The 16,380-nt window shown below is 39.7% G+C and overlaps 2 protein-coding genes across 5 annotated transcripts; one reads left to right on the top strand and one right to left on the bottom strand.

Annotated features, from left to right (window-relative positions):
* Positions 1 to 1,925: 1,925 nt before the first annotated feature.
* On the top strand, positions 1,926 to 13,051 carry LOC108878377 (transmembrane protein 150A). 3 transcript variants are annotated; one of them, XM_018669013.1, is made up of 8 exons: positions 1,926 to 2,004; positions 5,729 to 6,007; positions 6,384 to 6,431; positions 6,531 to 6,617; positions 7,093 to 7,160; positions 8,344 to 8,471; positions 8,598 to 8,775; positions 9,468 to 13,051. In XM_018669013.1, the coding sequence occupies exons 2-8, from the start codon at positions 5,943 to 5,945 to the stop codon at positions 9,767 to 9,769; spliced, it is 876 nt and encodes a 291-aa protein (XP_018524529.1). In that variant the 5' UTR covers positions 1,926 to 2,004; positions 5,729 to 5,942; the 3' UTR covers positions 9,770 to 13,051. The 3 variants fall into 3 exon arrangements, with proteins under 3 accessions (XP_018524529.1, XP_050931019.1, XP_018524530.1); XM_051075062.1 differs by lacking the exon at positions 1,926 to 2,004 and adding an exon at positions 5,391 to 5,630; XM_018669014.2 differs by lacking the exons at positions 1,926 to 2,004; positions 5,729 to 6,007 and adding an exon at positions 6,021 to 6,233.
* Positions 12,703 to 16,111, bottom strand: rnf181 (ring finger protein 181). Of its 2 annotated transcripts, XM_018669015.2 has the most exons (6): positions 16,014 to 16,111; positions 14,799 to 14,926; positions 14,571 to 14,707; positions 14,126 to 14,241; positions 13,930 to 14,004; positions 12,703 to 13,826 (listed from the first exon to the last, which is right to left on the bottom strand). In XM_018669015.2, exons 2-6 carry the CDS (start codon positions 14,882 to 14,884, stop codon positions 13,767 to 13,769), a joined length of 474 nt encoding a protein of 157 aa, XP_018524531.1. In that variant the 5' UTR covers positions 14,885 to 14,926; positions 16,014 to 16,111; the 3' UTR covers positions 12,703 to 13,766. The 2 variants fall into 2 exon arrangements, with proteins under 2 accessions (XP_018524531.1, XP_050931020.1); XM_051075063.1 differs by lacking the exon at positions 16,014 to 16,111 and having other exon boundaries at positions 14,799 to 14,944.
* Between the last annotated feature and the right edge of the window lie 269 nt (positions 16,112 to 16,380).

The raw sequence follows: 16,380 nt of genomic DNA, 5'->3' as shown, positions 1-16,380 counted from the left end.
ACTACCTGTTTGAGTCACAAATCATTGATTTGTGTGTGTGTGTGTGTGTGTGTGTGTGTGTGTGTGTGTGTGTGTGTGTGTGTGTGTGTGTGTGTGTGTGTGTATGTGTGTGTGAGAGAGAGAGAAAGAGGGAGAGAGAGAGAGAGCATTTGTATTATCTAAGAAATGTATATTACATCAATAAACTCAATAAAGTATAAAAGTAAAAGGGATACAAATTTAGATATCATTTCTATTCTGACTTTAAATTAGGTAATAACTGGATTTTAAACTGGAATACAAATAATAGAACTTTTTAAATGTCACTTTTGTTGTTCCCTTAAATTACCTTTCTTATTCCATCAAAGTATTTCCTTGTTTTCTGTTAAATTAAATCTAAGCCACAGAGCAGCAGCTTGAGCTCTGACTGGCCAGCTGTTATCTGTTGGCTTGATTCCTGTGTGTCAGAGCTAATTAATGTTATTAATTACACCTGAGTCTTTGCTGCTATGATGTGTCAAAATGTTTTTGCTTTGACATCCACAGATGGGTCTCTTTAATTCTCTAGTGCCATACTTTAAATCCCTGGAAATTTATGCAAATGAACAAAAATTGTCTACTCTGACTACAATATTCACAAACATGTTTTTTCCGATGTGTTTACATCACAACATAAAGGTTAATTAATATACAGTAATTGAAACTGAAAGGACACTTTGAAACGTTGCAGCAAAACATGCACAGCTGTAAATATGAAAATGAATGACGGCTGAATACCATCTAGATGTGTCAGGTTCAGGGTGCTGCTCACTGTCACTGTGACTGAGACCATTGTAGACAGACAGAATGGAAAAGATGTCATTGTTATTAGTGACACCTCTGCTTTCCCAAATGTCTGCTGTGAGAAAGGCCTCTTACCTTTCGTCTAAGGGTCACCTGCATCATTTATGGCAGGGCAACATGATTTCTTGTGTTATTGAAGCCTTACAACTGTAAAACCTTTTGGATTTCAGAAGATAAGGACCACAATATTTCCACTATTTGCTAGTTTTCATAATGTTTGCTAGTCTGCCTGCCCACTCCCACTGTAGTGAGGTTACTTGCTGTGCGAGCCAGGTGTTTTCTGTACATTGCAATGTTTTAAAACCTAACCTTTCGTTTGGTACAGCAAAGTATTCCTAAATTATGGCAACAAAATGCATATGGTCTATTTTTAATTATTCGGAGATGCATGTTCTATAAAAAAGTGTATAACATCATTTAAAAATTCTGTCCCACATTTAAAATTCCACACATTCAGTCTTACAAACATGTTTTGTGGACCATTTTTTAAAACATTAATTCAAAACTGACATAGTGTGATTACGTTCCTCTTATGAAATTTAAAGGGGTACATTACTGAACACATTTAAACTTCTCATTGTACATTCTTAGCAAATACCACAGACACAGAGGTGTCGCACAGCAGGGCCTGACAACAGTGGGAGCTGCGTCAAGTTAGTTACACCAAAATAAGACCAGAGATTATGCGATTGTGCGAAAATAAAAGCGTCACATTTGTCTCAAATATAATTGTATCAAGACAATTTGCTATGAATGCCCGGTGAACCTATGGTAAAAATTAATTAAAATAACATGAAAGGTGGTTTATTATGACTGACGCTGAAGACGGAGGTATCTCTTTTTGCCCAGGGGTCAACCTTAGGTCAATGGTAGTACTCCTCAGAGGTACCTACTCTTTTGCTTGTGTGAATTAGTTTGTCAGTAGTTTTTGGAAGCTCCGCAGAGTATCGTCTATATTTCTACATTTTTATTAAAGCAATGTCATGATAAAACACGATAAATGTGTTTGTAGAAATTGCTATAATTTCCTAAAATGCCATTGTTACAGTGAAACTCTCTTGTCTTATTTTGAAAAACACAAGCGGAAGTCATTTATGCGGCTAGCCTCATCTGCTAAGAAAACGCTGTTTTTAAAGGGAAACCAAGGTTGTTGAGGTCTGTGGTGGGCACAGCAGGCTGAAGGTAGGTGTAAATACATTGTCGTCTACTGACTGTTTCAGTAGTGTCGGGGTTCTTGTCCTGTAAATGTCTCTTGTGTGCCAGCTTATCGCTTTGGTTAGCGGAAATCAAGATGCGGGCAAGTGTCAAGTCAAGACAACTGGTAAAGTGCAAGCTAACTAGCTAGCTAAGATGAAGCTAACGAGGCTAACGCTACCGTTAACCGGTTCTCAAGAGCAGGCTGCCGAGCTCAGTGATGCTCCTCCGTTTGTTTGGTTGCAGTAGTCGACTGCAAAGAAGTGACTACCTTTAATTGCGGGTTATGCTAATACACTGTTACTGTTGTGTTGAGTCTTACAAGTGCAGTGGCGAATATTTCCTTTGAATGGCTGCGGGGGGCGAGGGTGTTATGGCCCCCTGTACAGGTACACAAACACACTGACAGTCTTGCTTTTATTTAGTCAGTATCCTACGATTTATCTTTTCCCGAGAGTCACGTTAAAAATATTAAAAGAAATATAATGATAGATTTTATGAGTGGTCATTCATATATTATGTATATCTCACTGTCATACACCTGCAGCCTGTTTGTGAACTTTCATTACTCATTCTTTAATCTGCTGCTCTTGATGAAATGTCATGACAAGTTTACATTTCATTTGTATGTGCGTGGTTGACTCTGTGAGATTGAACAGCAGTAAACAGATATAGTTTCCAGTGTGTCATGTCACCTGTATAACTGCAACAGTATGAATAGACACAGAATTTGTAACATTTTATCATAATAAAATCTTGAAGTAACTGTAAACTGTAGAAATTGTAGGTGTCTGGCGACCCTGACCAGTCAACATCAAAGCACTAAACCAGCCTCTTGTGCCTGCTGTGGTTCAACAATGTCATGTGATTGGCTGTGTTTTATGTCTGTCCTGCAGGCTGCATGTTTTTATAGTCTCCTTTATGTCTTCTCCCAGCTGAGATTTGTGAGCTTCACAATCTGGTGTGAACATAGTAAAGAGGCCATAAGATCCAGTGAATATTTTGGCCTTTTCTCAAAGCACAATATCTAACAGCACTTCAGAAGCCCTTAAAAATATTCTACTGATGACTGTGTTCATTCAGAAGAGGAAACAGCTATTGTGTATGCCAAACTGTATGAGGAAACAGCCTTGAATTTTGAGTCCAGGATGTACTGTGTGGAGACAATGCTTATGTAAATCTAGTCTCTGTTTATTTATGGGAATGATCCAAGAAAAGAAGAACACAATGTAAACAAAAGAAATGAAGTTGAAACTTACCAATAACAAATGTACCAATAATGTATCAGTGTTGACTTGAATTGAAAGTGATGGTGTATGGAGTAGCAGAGAAGGAACATGGTCAAATATGTCAAATTTCACTTTCTTTTCTCATACTCTTAACTCAGTGGTGAACCAAAAACAAAATGGCAAAATGAAATTGAATATCCAGTACCCAGAGGACATTTCATCTTGGCTGAGAGTTTTATTTTGGATTAAGAAAAACATGGTTACCAGAGCAACTTGTAAAGACCCCATCACAAGTATTTATCAGCCTCAGAGAAAAGTGGATGGAGGAGACAACATAAGATTGAGAGATCAAGTGTTCGCAGGATACTCCACAAAAACCTGATTAACAAATGCTCTTGAACTGCTGTCAAATGTGATGCTGAGAGCAAATGTGTGTTTACGCGCTGTGACTCAACATCTGTTTGTTTAATGATGTCCATGCGGATGGAGGAGCTTGTGCGGCAGATGGGGAGGTGGTCTTTGGGGTGGGTGAGTCATTGTCTAATAGAGTATGGGTGTGTCAATAATAGGAATTCTGTCTGCGAATAATTTACTTTGACCTTTCACCAAACTAAACACTTCCCTTAAAAACCCACGTATACTTCTTGTGACTTCATAGAAAACAACACGAATCCACTCACATGGTTTTAATCAGTTTCATTTGAAAGTGAAATGGGGGAAACTGCGTAAAAATGTTGTCAAGTTTCCAATGCTTTTGTTGCGAGTCTTCTAAAAATGCCAAACTGGGTTGGAAGTGTGCTACCAGCCCGTGGAAGATCTCACTGTAAATTATGGGAGAGTCTCTACATTATAGTAACACAGACAAATAAACAATTTCTTATGTATATATATGAAATTTCTTGTTTTGTCTGGTCAACAGTTGGAAACCTAAAGATATTCAGTTTCCATCATAAATGACTAAACCAGAAAATATACTTTTGAGAAGCTGAAAGCGGAGGATTTTGGCATTCTGTCTAAGTCAGAATGCCTCAAAACAATTACTAGATTAATAAAATAGTGGCCAATCAATTTTCTGTCAGTTAGTGAATTAATCAACTAATTGTTGCCACTTTAATACTCGAAAATCAAAATTTACTCCTACACAGAGTTGACACAATGAATAAGTGAAAATGTGGAAGTTTACCAAACCACTCTTTTGACATCTGGTGTTGCAGCAGAAGTAAGATGCTTCCCTTTATGTCAACCTGTGGTTTTCCTGAGTCTGCATACTAATTGATTTATACTCTTTAAACAATGACATTCAATCTTTTTCATAACAGTATGTTTCCTACATCCCTACAATAACAGATGGAATTTGTACTAAGAAATCCATTTCTTACATTGCCTTATTTGTGAGTTTGACCTTTCTTTGGGAACAAAGACCTTTATTTGGATTTGTTTAGGAGAGGTTCATCATAGTTCAATGTATATTCCCTCTGGGCAAAGGACACACTTGTAACTGTATACTGTGTAAAATGATACCACATGTGTTGTCCCATCCACCACTGAGCTGACCTTAGCTGAGTGCTCACTCTCACAAGGTTACACTTTGTACTGACAGTACCTTTTACAGCTTCATGTTGCTGTTCATTTTTCTTCAAGAGCTGCTTTCTGCTTTCTGTCTCGTACTTGTGTAATCAGTGTTGGTGTCCTGTAGGGAGAAGTCATTATAAAACATGGACATTGTTAAAGGGTGGCAGTGTAGTAGATGTACAGAAACATTTACCTCGTATATCTGGGCCATCTTGTTTTGGGGCCATTGTCAGATTTCTTTTAGATTTGTTCAACACAAATACAGTAAAGTTTGATCGTAAAACCCACTAAAACATTTACATTAAACAGCAAGTTCTAGAGGCTACAAGATTCCAGTTGGTCCACTAAGAGCAGTGACACACCAGTTGTCACCTACAGTTTTTGAGTTGTGTCTCCTGCTGTTTGCTCTAGTCAATTCTTATCAGCATTGTTATTCTTTTATTACTTCAGACACATTGTCCATTTGTATCCCAACTTTATGGGATGAGTTTGATCAGAATCACAGTGAAGTGAAACTGAGTGACTATGTTTTGTTCATCTCTCTGCTGTGTTCTCAGGAGTACAACATAGAAAATAACTTATTAGGTGCTTCCTGTCACACAGGCACAGAAGACACGTGCATGTCAGCACGTCAGCTGGCTGTCAACTGTAGGTTTTGCGGTGTCTTAACATGTAAGGCAGTCAGTCTTTGTTACTTCTTGCTCTTTGTTGCATTGAGCCGACGCAAATGTAACAGGTGCACTGCGTGTTGCATTTTGACTGAGATGCAGCTGAGTGAATATAGGCTGAGGGAACGTCGACACTCACAAAACTGTAAATTACACTGCATCACAGATTGGTGGTTACAGTTTATCTGACTGTGACTGTGTATTTTTTATACACTGACAAAACTTCTCCTTCTCTTCTCGCAGGTTGTTGCTGGTTGCAGGGCCCTGTGGAGCAGAAGAGCTGTGCCAATTCCCCCCTTTTGTCCTCTCATGCCCCCTCCCTGTGTGTTCCCCTGTGTGTAAGTGAACCCACACCCCCGCCCACCCCCCACCTGATCCCTCCTGTCGTGTCGCCGCTCCAGCCCGAAGCCCCCCTCTCACCCCATGCTTGGGACAAAGCCAGCTCACTGCCAGCCCAATGACTGCCTGGATCGTCCTGCCTGTCAGCTTGTCTGCCTTCTCCATCACAGGAATATGGATAGTGTGAGTTAGAGAGACACTTTAACTGTGCCATGTATTCTGTCACATTGACACATAATGTGTTCCTACTATGGTATTATCAGGTGTGCAGATGGTACACCTGATAACAGTGTTTACATGGTCAACAGCTAAAAAGGGAAGCTGCAAACAGGAATGTGTGGATGTAAAAATGCATACTGAGAGATCCACACTGTCGCTGTCACCAATATTTGTCCATTCATGTGCTTCAGTGAGTATTGTTTCTGCTGGTTGACCCTTTATCTTAAACCCAGTGTAATCTTGTTTCTTGATAATATTTCTGTCTGTTTCATCAGGGATCAGAACACTTTGACATTTGCTATTTCTTGCTTTGAATTATGGTGTGACCTTTACCCTACAGGTATGCCATGGCTGTGATGAATCACCATGTTTGTCCTGTGGAAAACTGGTGAGTGATTTTTCTTCCCTTGATCTGAAACTTGGGACACAGTCTGATTCCACAGTTATCAGTAGAGAATAAACTGAACTCAATGTGTCACTGTTACAGGTCTTACAATGTAACATGCACAGAGGAGCTGCCCCGGCCAGGCTTCCCCAAGACATGCTGCACCATCCAGGACATCCCCCTCATCAGGTCTCCTGCTCCACCTCAAGTCTTTGTTTCTGCAGAATACAAAAGCAGTTTTGTGCCAGGGAAAGCCCAGAGGCATGAATTAGCACCTTGTTATGTTGTGGCTCTGTGACGGTTATTAACCCACGCTTTGCATAAATTGCATTTGTTTAATCTGCAAATAAGCCTCTAACTGCAGTGAAGTACAAAAGCTCTCTTGTAAAAAGGCATCATGAGACTTGCAGGCCTTTTAGCAGTGTACACAGAGGAAAGTTTTCTTCTAAATTTCATTTTTTCATCAAAGTAACATCAGAGAAGAGTCTTTTTGCAAGTGTAGTTCACATCACAGTCTATTTATTTGTTCTTGTACATTTTTACTGTACATGGCTGTCTGTCTTGGTAGAAAATTGAGACATGGTAACTGTGGCCTTGCATACAGTCATATATGTATACCTCCTCCCGCTAATACTGACAGTTGTTTTGTCTTTATGTCTTTCAGTAAATGTGGCTCCTTCCCTCCTGAAAGCTGCCTGTTCAGTCTGATTGGCAACGTTGGCGCTTTCATGGGTAAGGCCTTGTTCTAATTGAATTTAAAACCACACACAATGGTATGTATATTTTGAGAAATGCACATATTCCCTTTCTTGCTGAGAGTAGATGAGAAGATACATACTATCCTTTTTGGTACGGCTATAACCAGGAGACAGTTAGCTTAGCTTAGCATTAAGACTGGAAACAGGGGGAAACAGCCAGCCTGCCTGAAGATCAAAACTCTACCCACCAGCACATCTAAAGCTCAAATAAAAATGTGGGGGTGGGGTGGGGGGGTGGTTATGTGCTATAGTATTTCTTGGCTGATAGACATAGCATCTTGATGCCTCTTTGAGGTTGCCAGGCAACCAGTGGATACTCCAGGAAGTAATTGCATCTGGGGAGGAGAGGTGGTTTCAACACGTAATTCCCTGTAAAATCACAAAATAAAATCTGCTGTTGTGTAAAACAGGGCATTAAAAGGTAATCGATTTCGATTTGTTGTTATTTTAAGAATTAATAAAGTTTTTCTTAAAAATTTGCGTCTTAATAATAAAAGATTAAACTGTTTTCCACAAATATTGGGTGATGTACTGTGAAAACTCATCATTAAATATTGATTATACAATATGCAATGAAGTGAAATTGGTTGAATGTGCAGTTTACCCCTCAGTGAAAATAAGAAAGCTGCCTACTGCTCTTTAATACAAACACAATCACTGAATATACTTGTGGTGAGAAATGTTTAATGTCTGTCTCCTCTTTGTGTTACACCAATCCTCCATGGTGCCCACAGACATCAGCCACTAGCCTCAAAGAGATATGGTGGTGCCTGAAATAGCCTGTGCTCTCTAATCAATAATGAATGCGGCTTTCCTTCCACTTCCCCCCTCTGTCCTCTCCCCTGCATTTACCCTCTGTGGCCTTCCTGCGTTACTCCTCCTTCTCCTGTCTTGTTTTATCACCACTCCACTGTTCTGCCCCAATTTTCCTCTGACCTTAATCACATTTTCTCCTGCTGTTTTCACAGTTTATCTCACTCTCCTTTTCACATATATTTGCCTTTTTGCCGTTCAGCATAAACAGAAATGAATCTGTTCATTTTGCTTTTTTAATACCGAGTAACTGAATTAACTACACCTTTTAGTGTGGGGTGTTGTTTATATTTAATGTTATGGATGCAGTGTAAATGTGTGTTGTCTTCCATTGTGTCCTGCAGTGGTGATGGTGTGCCTTCTGCGCTATGCCCAGGTGATTGAGCACAGCCACCGGTGCTGGGTCAACACCAGTGCCTTGGTGTCCGGCTGCACCAACGCTGTGGGTCTGGTCATGGTGGGCAACTTCCAGGTAAATCTCAGCAGCGATGACGTGAGCACAATTAATTCAAATTTCGCTGACCTTCTGCTTTTTTTTTTTTTTTTTTTGGATCTGAGTGTAAACAGTCGTTCTGACTGTACATTTCTGTCTTGACAGGTTGATCATGCCAAATCTCTACACTATGTGGGTGCTGGGGTGGCATTTCCAGCAGGGCTGTTGTTTGTGTGCCTGCAGTGTGTGCTCACCTACCGGGTAGCTGTAACAGCCCTTGACTACTGGATGGCCCATTTCCGGGTGGCGCTGGCACTGGGAGCTATGGTCTCCCTCGTCCTCAGTATCCTCACTGTTCGCCAGTCCAGTCCAGTCCAGTCAGGTGGTGGCATGGTGATAAAAACATCAGAGAGACCTGTTGGTTTCCCTCTCCCTGTCACTCCACTAGCCTTGAGATACTTTTTTTTACAGCAGAGATACTCCTGCACAGATCAAAGTGTTTGTCCTTCAACTCAGGACAGGACAGCAAGGCCACACTGCTAACACCTTCCTCGCTTTTATCCCCCACTCCTTCACTTTCTATGGCAGCCTCTCCTCCCTGTCTGCCTCTTGGTGATGTCCAGTCACAAACACAACCTGCATCAAATTGGCTGTTTCAAAATTTCTGCCATCTCCTCATCTATTTGACAGCAAGGATTAGATTAATTAATTATCTGATAAATAATAACAGTGAATATACTGCAAGGTATATTTACTGAGGTTTACAGGCATCCTATTTTAAACCCATCTGTTTAATAGAGCTGCAAAACTGATCTAACTGATTAACCCTAATCATATTATGAAATCACATCTGGAACCCTGAGGTTAAGCTGCTTGTGATACCTCGTCTCATTACATCATGAATGTGATTCAGGCTGTTGACATTTTTTATGTCACTGTGCCACTGTAGAGTTAGTCAGATAGGGAAAGGAGCTGTTTGTTTTGCTCTAACATGCACCAGCAGTGTTTGTCCTCCTTAACCGCTCCTCATCTCAGGTGGCATCTTTTTCATCCATGAGAGCTTCATCCTACAGCACGCTGCAGCCATCTGCGAGTGGGTCTTCACCGTGGACATCCTGGTCTTCTACGGCACCTTCACCTACGAGTTTGGTACCGTCACCAGCGAGACCATGATGGCAGGCCTGCAGCAGAGTCACCACCACGGCTCAGGTGTTATCATGGGCCCCAGGGCCCGGGGCTCGACGCTAGGCGGGGCGACTAAGGGCCTCAAGTCCCCCGGGGGAAGCAGCACATCCACACATCTCAACTGTACCCCAGAGAGCATAGCCATGTTGTAGCTCTGCATCACAGCCCAGTGTCACTGCAGAGGTGCTTCATGGGCTCCCACAGGAAGGCAATACAGACGCAGCATGTGGAAGAAGAGAGGAAGTTCTGATATCTTTAACCACTGAACCAACACCAGGTTATCCCATCTGTAATACTATACTATACTATTTTTGTTTTTTCTTTTTCCCAACATTGGTGCGAGCCCCTGCAGTCAGATGTCCTGTTACATTCTCTGTGGCGATATTGAAAGGAGGGTTGAATGTGTGGAGCCAGTTTGTACCGGAACCATGAATGTTTTCTACGACAGCTGTTTATATTGGGCAGTTCCTCACCAGAGGAGGTTGTTTTCTAAATGGGAGGTTTGTTTGTTTGTTTTGTTTTATTTTATCACTGGTGTCATGGTGGAAAAGTAAGTAAGTTACTTTACTACCCACAAGGTCTCCTCCCCCTCCCTTCCCTTACACTCCTTCATTAACTACCCAATGCTTTTTTGTGGCCCACCTGTTTTGGCCTTTTGCTTATTTCTGTACGGCACACTTTTTGAATGAGAGAATAACAATTTTGCGTTTGCGTAGTAAGTAGAAAATACTGAATGTCTGAGAAGTGAATAGTTAACAGTTATGTATGTTTTACAGGCTATAAGCATATGGCCTTTTTTCAATCAATCAAGATCTGTAAAATGATTTGGCAAAAAATCATTCACTTCACCTGACTCTTTGATTTGGTTGCACAGATGATTTGAATGCAAATTATGATGGTATTTTTGAAATTATTTTACATATGTATATGTGTATTTTGAACCACTATCATTCTTGAGGTTATAACCCATTTCAGTGACATGTGAGTGCAGGACTGCTGAAAAAAACAACAAACCTGTAGGTCTGCTCTGTTGTTATGACTAGGACTGTGTGCATCTCAATCACTTTTAGCTGAGAATCTCTGAAGTCATCTCTCCTGACCTCATTCCATTATTGTCCCACAAGTTTCATGATCTGATGATTTCTTTGTAACACTGACTTTCATGCTACCTTTTATTTCATACAATGTCATGTCCGGTGCAATAATCGCCATCAATCATCTAATTATTTAAACTCCACTGGAGTGAATATTGCCTTTTTCAGTGTGTTGGAGTTGAACACAGGGCTCTTTTTGTTTTTTTTTTTTTTGTTTTTTTTAAAGCGACACCAAGACATTTGAAGTGACCTACATTTTAGAGTACAATTCTAAACCGACTAACACATTTACAGAATAACATAGTTCTTGTCCACACACTGATCTGATTCCAGGCTGGACCCTTGGAAGCCTTATTTGAGTTTTGAGTATAGGTTTTCTGTTAAATATGAAGTGATGTGAAGCCTTCTCCGTAGTTACAGAGGTTTTGTTAACTGAGAGGTGAATATGATGCTTGTAGACCTTGTGCCATAAACCTCATGGCGTCACAATGGTGTCAATACAGTGTTACAACCAGACAATACCATACAGGTTGTAGACTGTCGTGAAAGTGTGTCATATGTTGAGGTTTTTGTATAATTTCCTGTTGCCAGTTTCTCTTGAAGTGAAAATTCCAATTGTGAATTAGCTTTAATACCAGACTGCCACCAACGACCACTGCTCAAACTAAAGCTGACGAATGCCACCCAATTTAGGTTATACCCAGATTAAGTTTTTGTTTAAGTGAGTGAGCTATTTCTCTGTAAGCCGTTTGAGAAGTATGTTCCACAAACACACAGATACACACAGTATTCTGCCCTCTGCGTAGTGTTGATACATTGTAAACCGTCTAACCACTGGATGCCAGCAATACACATTTTTAAAAGGTCACATCACCTACCTCTTTTATCTTTTGTGGGTTTGATGTTGTTTAAAGGTGACAGCTAGAGTTCAAACACGTTCTCCATCTCACAGTTGTTTGAGGTTGAGAAAAGTATTTAATACCATGGTGGCTCAGCAATCCACTCAGATCTGTCTGAATAAGTGTCAGCACAGTGGATCTGCTGTGACACAAGACGCATGATCATGTGTCAGGTCAGTTTTTTTTTTTTTTTTTTTTTTTTAACTTTTCGTGCAAAACATTCAACTTCCCATTCTTTCTGGGACTGCAGCAATCCTGTCTGCAATCTTGCCAAAAAAGACTGGAATCCTCTGGAGTTTTGATTGGTTTTCTGTGTGTTGGCAGTAGGTGTATGAATCCGTATGAGTGCACTTTTTTAGCCTTATCCCTCGTACTGTGCCAGAGGAACATGTTCACATCTTGTTGTTTTGTGTTCAGCTGTAGCCTGTTTCACCAAACTGTAACCAAGTCACGGGGTGTGACTACAAATGGCAGCTTGTATGAGCCCTCACATCAGGGCTGGATTTCATCTAACACCATCTTCCACAGGCCCAAAGTTAAAGGTGGATTTTACAGCCTTGTCAAAATGTGCACTTCAGTAAGCTTTCATGTTATTTTTGTTCATGGGAGATTCCTGTATTACTAAAGGCTGCCTGACCTGTACATGTGTTGAACTCTACCAATGGCAAAACAGAAACTATAAAAATGTATTGTCTTATTTTCTCGATTTGAAAAAAATATGTAAAAGAATGGTAACGGAGGAGTCAGATAAATCCCTGAAAACAAGTCAACACAGACTATTTTGTTTCCTTTTTATAAATTCTGTAAATATTTAATGATTTGTCTATCATTTAGGTATTTTCATTTGACAGAGATTTATATTCAAATATGAAATAAAAATGATAAATTATTAGCAGTTGGTTTGCATGGGTTGTTCTTTCAATATGGAAAATTGCTTTTGTTTCTTTATAAACAGCAAAATTATGACATTGCTGCTAAAAACAAAAGAGCAAACTTACATCATAGTTAGACAGTACTTATTGTAACAGTGTAAGTATTAGCAACATCCTTAAACTATGGTTAATAGAGTCTTTGGGTGTTTTAATACGGATGTAAAAAAGAAGGTTATTTATTTGCGAGCAGAAATAGAAACAACTTTTGGCAGAGCAGATGACATAAAGAAGAGCTAACTTGCATACATGCATACTGCTGGTTAAAAATCACACTGAGGCTGAGAAGTGTCAGAGCAGAGTTACAGGTCCAATAGTATGTGTTACTACATGTGCGCCAACAGCAAACGTGGGCTTATTTCCAGATGGTGGGAAGTCTGTTTGAATAAGGGGGTTGCCATGTGATGAAGAAGCATCAAAACCCATTCAGTCTATACAGGTTGTGTTATTCATTGTCCGTGTGTGTAGGCCAGAAGAGAGGCAATGCTCCCTAAACAACACAATGTTTTTTTTTTTTTTTAAAAAAGAGTCACTAATTAATATATATATATATATATTCATGTCTTTAAAGAATTCATATTCATTAGACAAATACAGATGAATAGGTTGTGTGTGTTTAAAGCTCATAAATTTATATAAAAAAAGAACAAAGGGACTGAAATGAAATGAAATGCTTCAGAGTGCTTAGTGCTGCTGTAAACAGCCTGTTCATCTTAAATATATTCATTCTAACTAAAGAGAAGAGAGCAATTAGCCAACTTAGAGATAAGCATTTTCAATTTTAAATGACCTCTGCTTGAGCTGCATTCACATCATGTCAAATTAATGTTAAAAACAGGAAAACTCTGTTACTCAAACAGGAGCGGTCAGAGATTAGCCTTATGATCACAACAGATAATCAGAAATTACGTCTAAACTACCTATTTTATTTGTGTTACATATTTGTAATATTGGATTCTATGTAGAAAGAGCTGCCAGTGATGTAGGCTTTGTAGCCATTTTGCCAACCATTTGACAGTACCACAGTTCTTTTCACTAACTGGAAGATATTGTAAATGTCAGACACTCCTGATATTTCTCATAACGACAAATATGATATTCTGATATTCTTTATGAAATGGCATGAATGCAGCATTCTGTATTTCCTGAACCTTTTTTTTCTTCTTTTCCTAATTTTAATCAGTAAAATGTCACTGTGCCACAAACTTGCACCACAGCACCATCATGTCATGTGTACATGGCTCCGTGTAGGTCCTCCAGTCTGTGTTCCCGCTGTTTTCTTCTCTCCTACAGACAGAGAAAATCTGTTCAGACTGATGCCATACTGACACTGAAAGCACAGTTTGAAGGTGAAGATCGCCTGTACCATCTGATGTATATTTACACTCACTTTGTCTTTTTTAAACTCCTCATACTCTGGATTGTCAGTTGGTAATTCAAGTCGGCAGAGTGGACAGGAGTTAGTCTACGGTTTAAAACACAAAACATCAAATCAGGAATGAAGAATAAGGGAATTTAACAAATTACTCACACACTTTCACTACATATCTGATGTAGAATCTCAAGTATAAATTCACATGCTTTACCTTGCCCAGCCAGGGCAGTATACATCCTGAGTGGAAAAGGTGTTTGCAAGGCATTTCCCGAACCGTTTCTTGTTCCTCGAACTCCAGCAAACAAACAGGACACTTGAGACCTTTGTCTGTGAAGAATAAAAAAAAATCCTGATTAAACCTTTCTAATATTATTAATCCAGTAAAGGTTGGCAAAATATGCTTCCTCTTTTCCTGCACCAGCATGTTTCATACTCATACTACTCGTACTACTCATACTCATAATCTACACAGGTCCTGGCCAATGAGACATTTTAGTTGTGCTAAAACTGTAAATTAGGTATTTCAACAGATTAAATTTGTGGTCCACCACCTTTCTGTCAGCTATCATCAGTTTCCTCCACTGTATTTGTTGAATGGCCAGTCACAAATCTGAATTTTAAACACATTCAAGTCTACTGGAGTAAACGTCTGTCACCTGCTTGCTCTGGAGAAATGATGACCACAGTGAGGGTCTGAACAGCAGTTTTGGCAGCCGGAGGAGGAAGACGTTGGTCCCAGTCTGACAAGTCAAATGCCCCTGAGTCAAATAAGTCCAAGCCTTGCATCAAAGACCTACACATAATAAACAACAGACAATCAGAGCACTGTACGCTATGCATCAACATACAGCATTACAATACGTCTGAAGTGTGCTGAGCCTCACCTGGCCAGTTCCAGTAGTGCATTCTGTCTGTACTGTTCCTCAGGGTTGGTGGGCTCACAGTCGTGTTCATCAAAGTAGGATGTCATTTTGGTCCAGCCAATGTTTGTATCTTCTTTGCATTAAGATACCTGACAGACACGTGGACGCTGAAGGTTCAGTAAATTGTAAAAAGACATAAAATCCACAGCTGCGATTTAAAATCACAGATGAGGGATTTGTCAGAACTTAAGAACTGATTGGTGAATAACAATTATAGGGCCACAATTATTTACAAGGTACCTGAATTTATCAACTTGTAAACCACAACTTTGTACTTCGTAGCTAAACATAACAATAACTCCTAGTAATTAATCTATTAACATGACCTGGGCACATGTATAGATCACTGACCACTCAGGTCCTTGGGCCAGGGCTCTGTATGAGTGAGTGTTAATATCTATTGTTTGAAAGTGACAGAGAGTCAGTTTCAAGACTACAAAGACAGGGAAACCAAAAGAGGAGCAAAACGACAACACAGAAATACAAAACAACAAATTGATACAAAACGACCTCACTGACCGTTTTGCCGAAATGGACACTTGTCTATTATGAGTCGATGAGTTTCGTAACAACTCCCAACCAGGTCCCAACAGGCACTAGTTTTAACTAGTTTTAACTTTAAACAGATGTGGTCTAGGATACGACCTGGTGTAGTATCTGTGTAACATCAATGGGCAAAAGGTTATCGTATGTAAATATTTAGTCACTGCTCTGCAGCGGTTCAATTTATCTAATTAATCCATCTAATACAAAATACAAGCGTTCATTAATAATTAACATGCGACTGTTTTGTGTAATTCACAAAACTGTTTGTCTACCAAACTATGAAGTTGAAGTAGTGAGAAACAGAAAGCCCAACCAGCCGGTGTTACACTCAAAAAGTTCCTCAAATAAATTCATGTTTGATAGGCTTCATGCACGAATGCCGAATTGAAAACCCCTCAAAACATAAAACGATATACTATAGGGATGACAATTCTGTTAAGCAAGGACACATAAATGTTGAGGCTATTTACTGAGTTTGGTATAATCATATCAGAGGCTCGGTTATGATTAAACTGACGCGGGAAAAACCTTAGACTTTCTTCACACTGAACACACAGACATAACAAGCTGCAGAAAAGTGTAAACTGTGGATAAATTCTTGGCCAGACTTTCCTAAGGAGCTCGACTTACCTTAAATGTTAGCAACAATAAACATTTGTCATTCTTCCGGGTAAGATGATTTTAGCCATGTGGTACTTTGTCCAATCACAGTAGGGACTCGCGCCCTGTTTCTTCTTCTTCTTAAAGTTTTATGGCAGTTGACAAACAATAACCTCACATTACCGCCACCTGCTGGTATGAAGCATGTACTGCTGTCACAAATCTATAGGTTCTATGAAAATCTGTTTTCCAATCAAAGCATCTGTTTTACTGTCTGATGATGATGATACCGTACTGATGAATTTGAATCTGAGTGAAACATGATTCTCTGAGGTCTGGTATCTTGAATCCACTGCCAGGTTAATATATAACTGTCACAGTTTCCCTGTATAAACCA

Source organism: Lates calcarifer, linkage group LG13 (genome assembly GCF_001640805.2).
Source record: "Lates calcarifer isolate ASB-BC8 linkage group LG13, TLL_Latcal_v3, whole genome shotgun sequence".
Taxonomy (NCBI): domain Eukaryota; kingdom Metazoa; phylum Chordata; class Actinopteri; family Centropomidae; genus Lates; species Lates calcarifer.
This window is presented reverse-complemented; position numbering and strand designations above follow the sequence as displayed.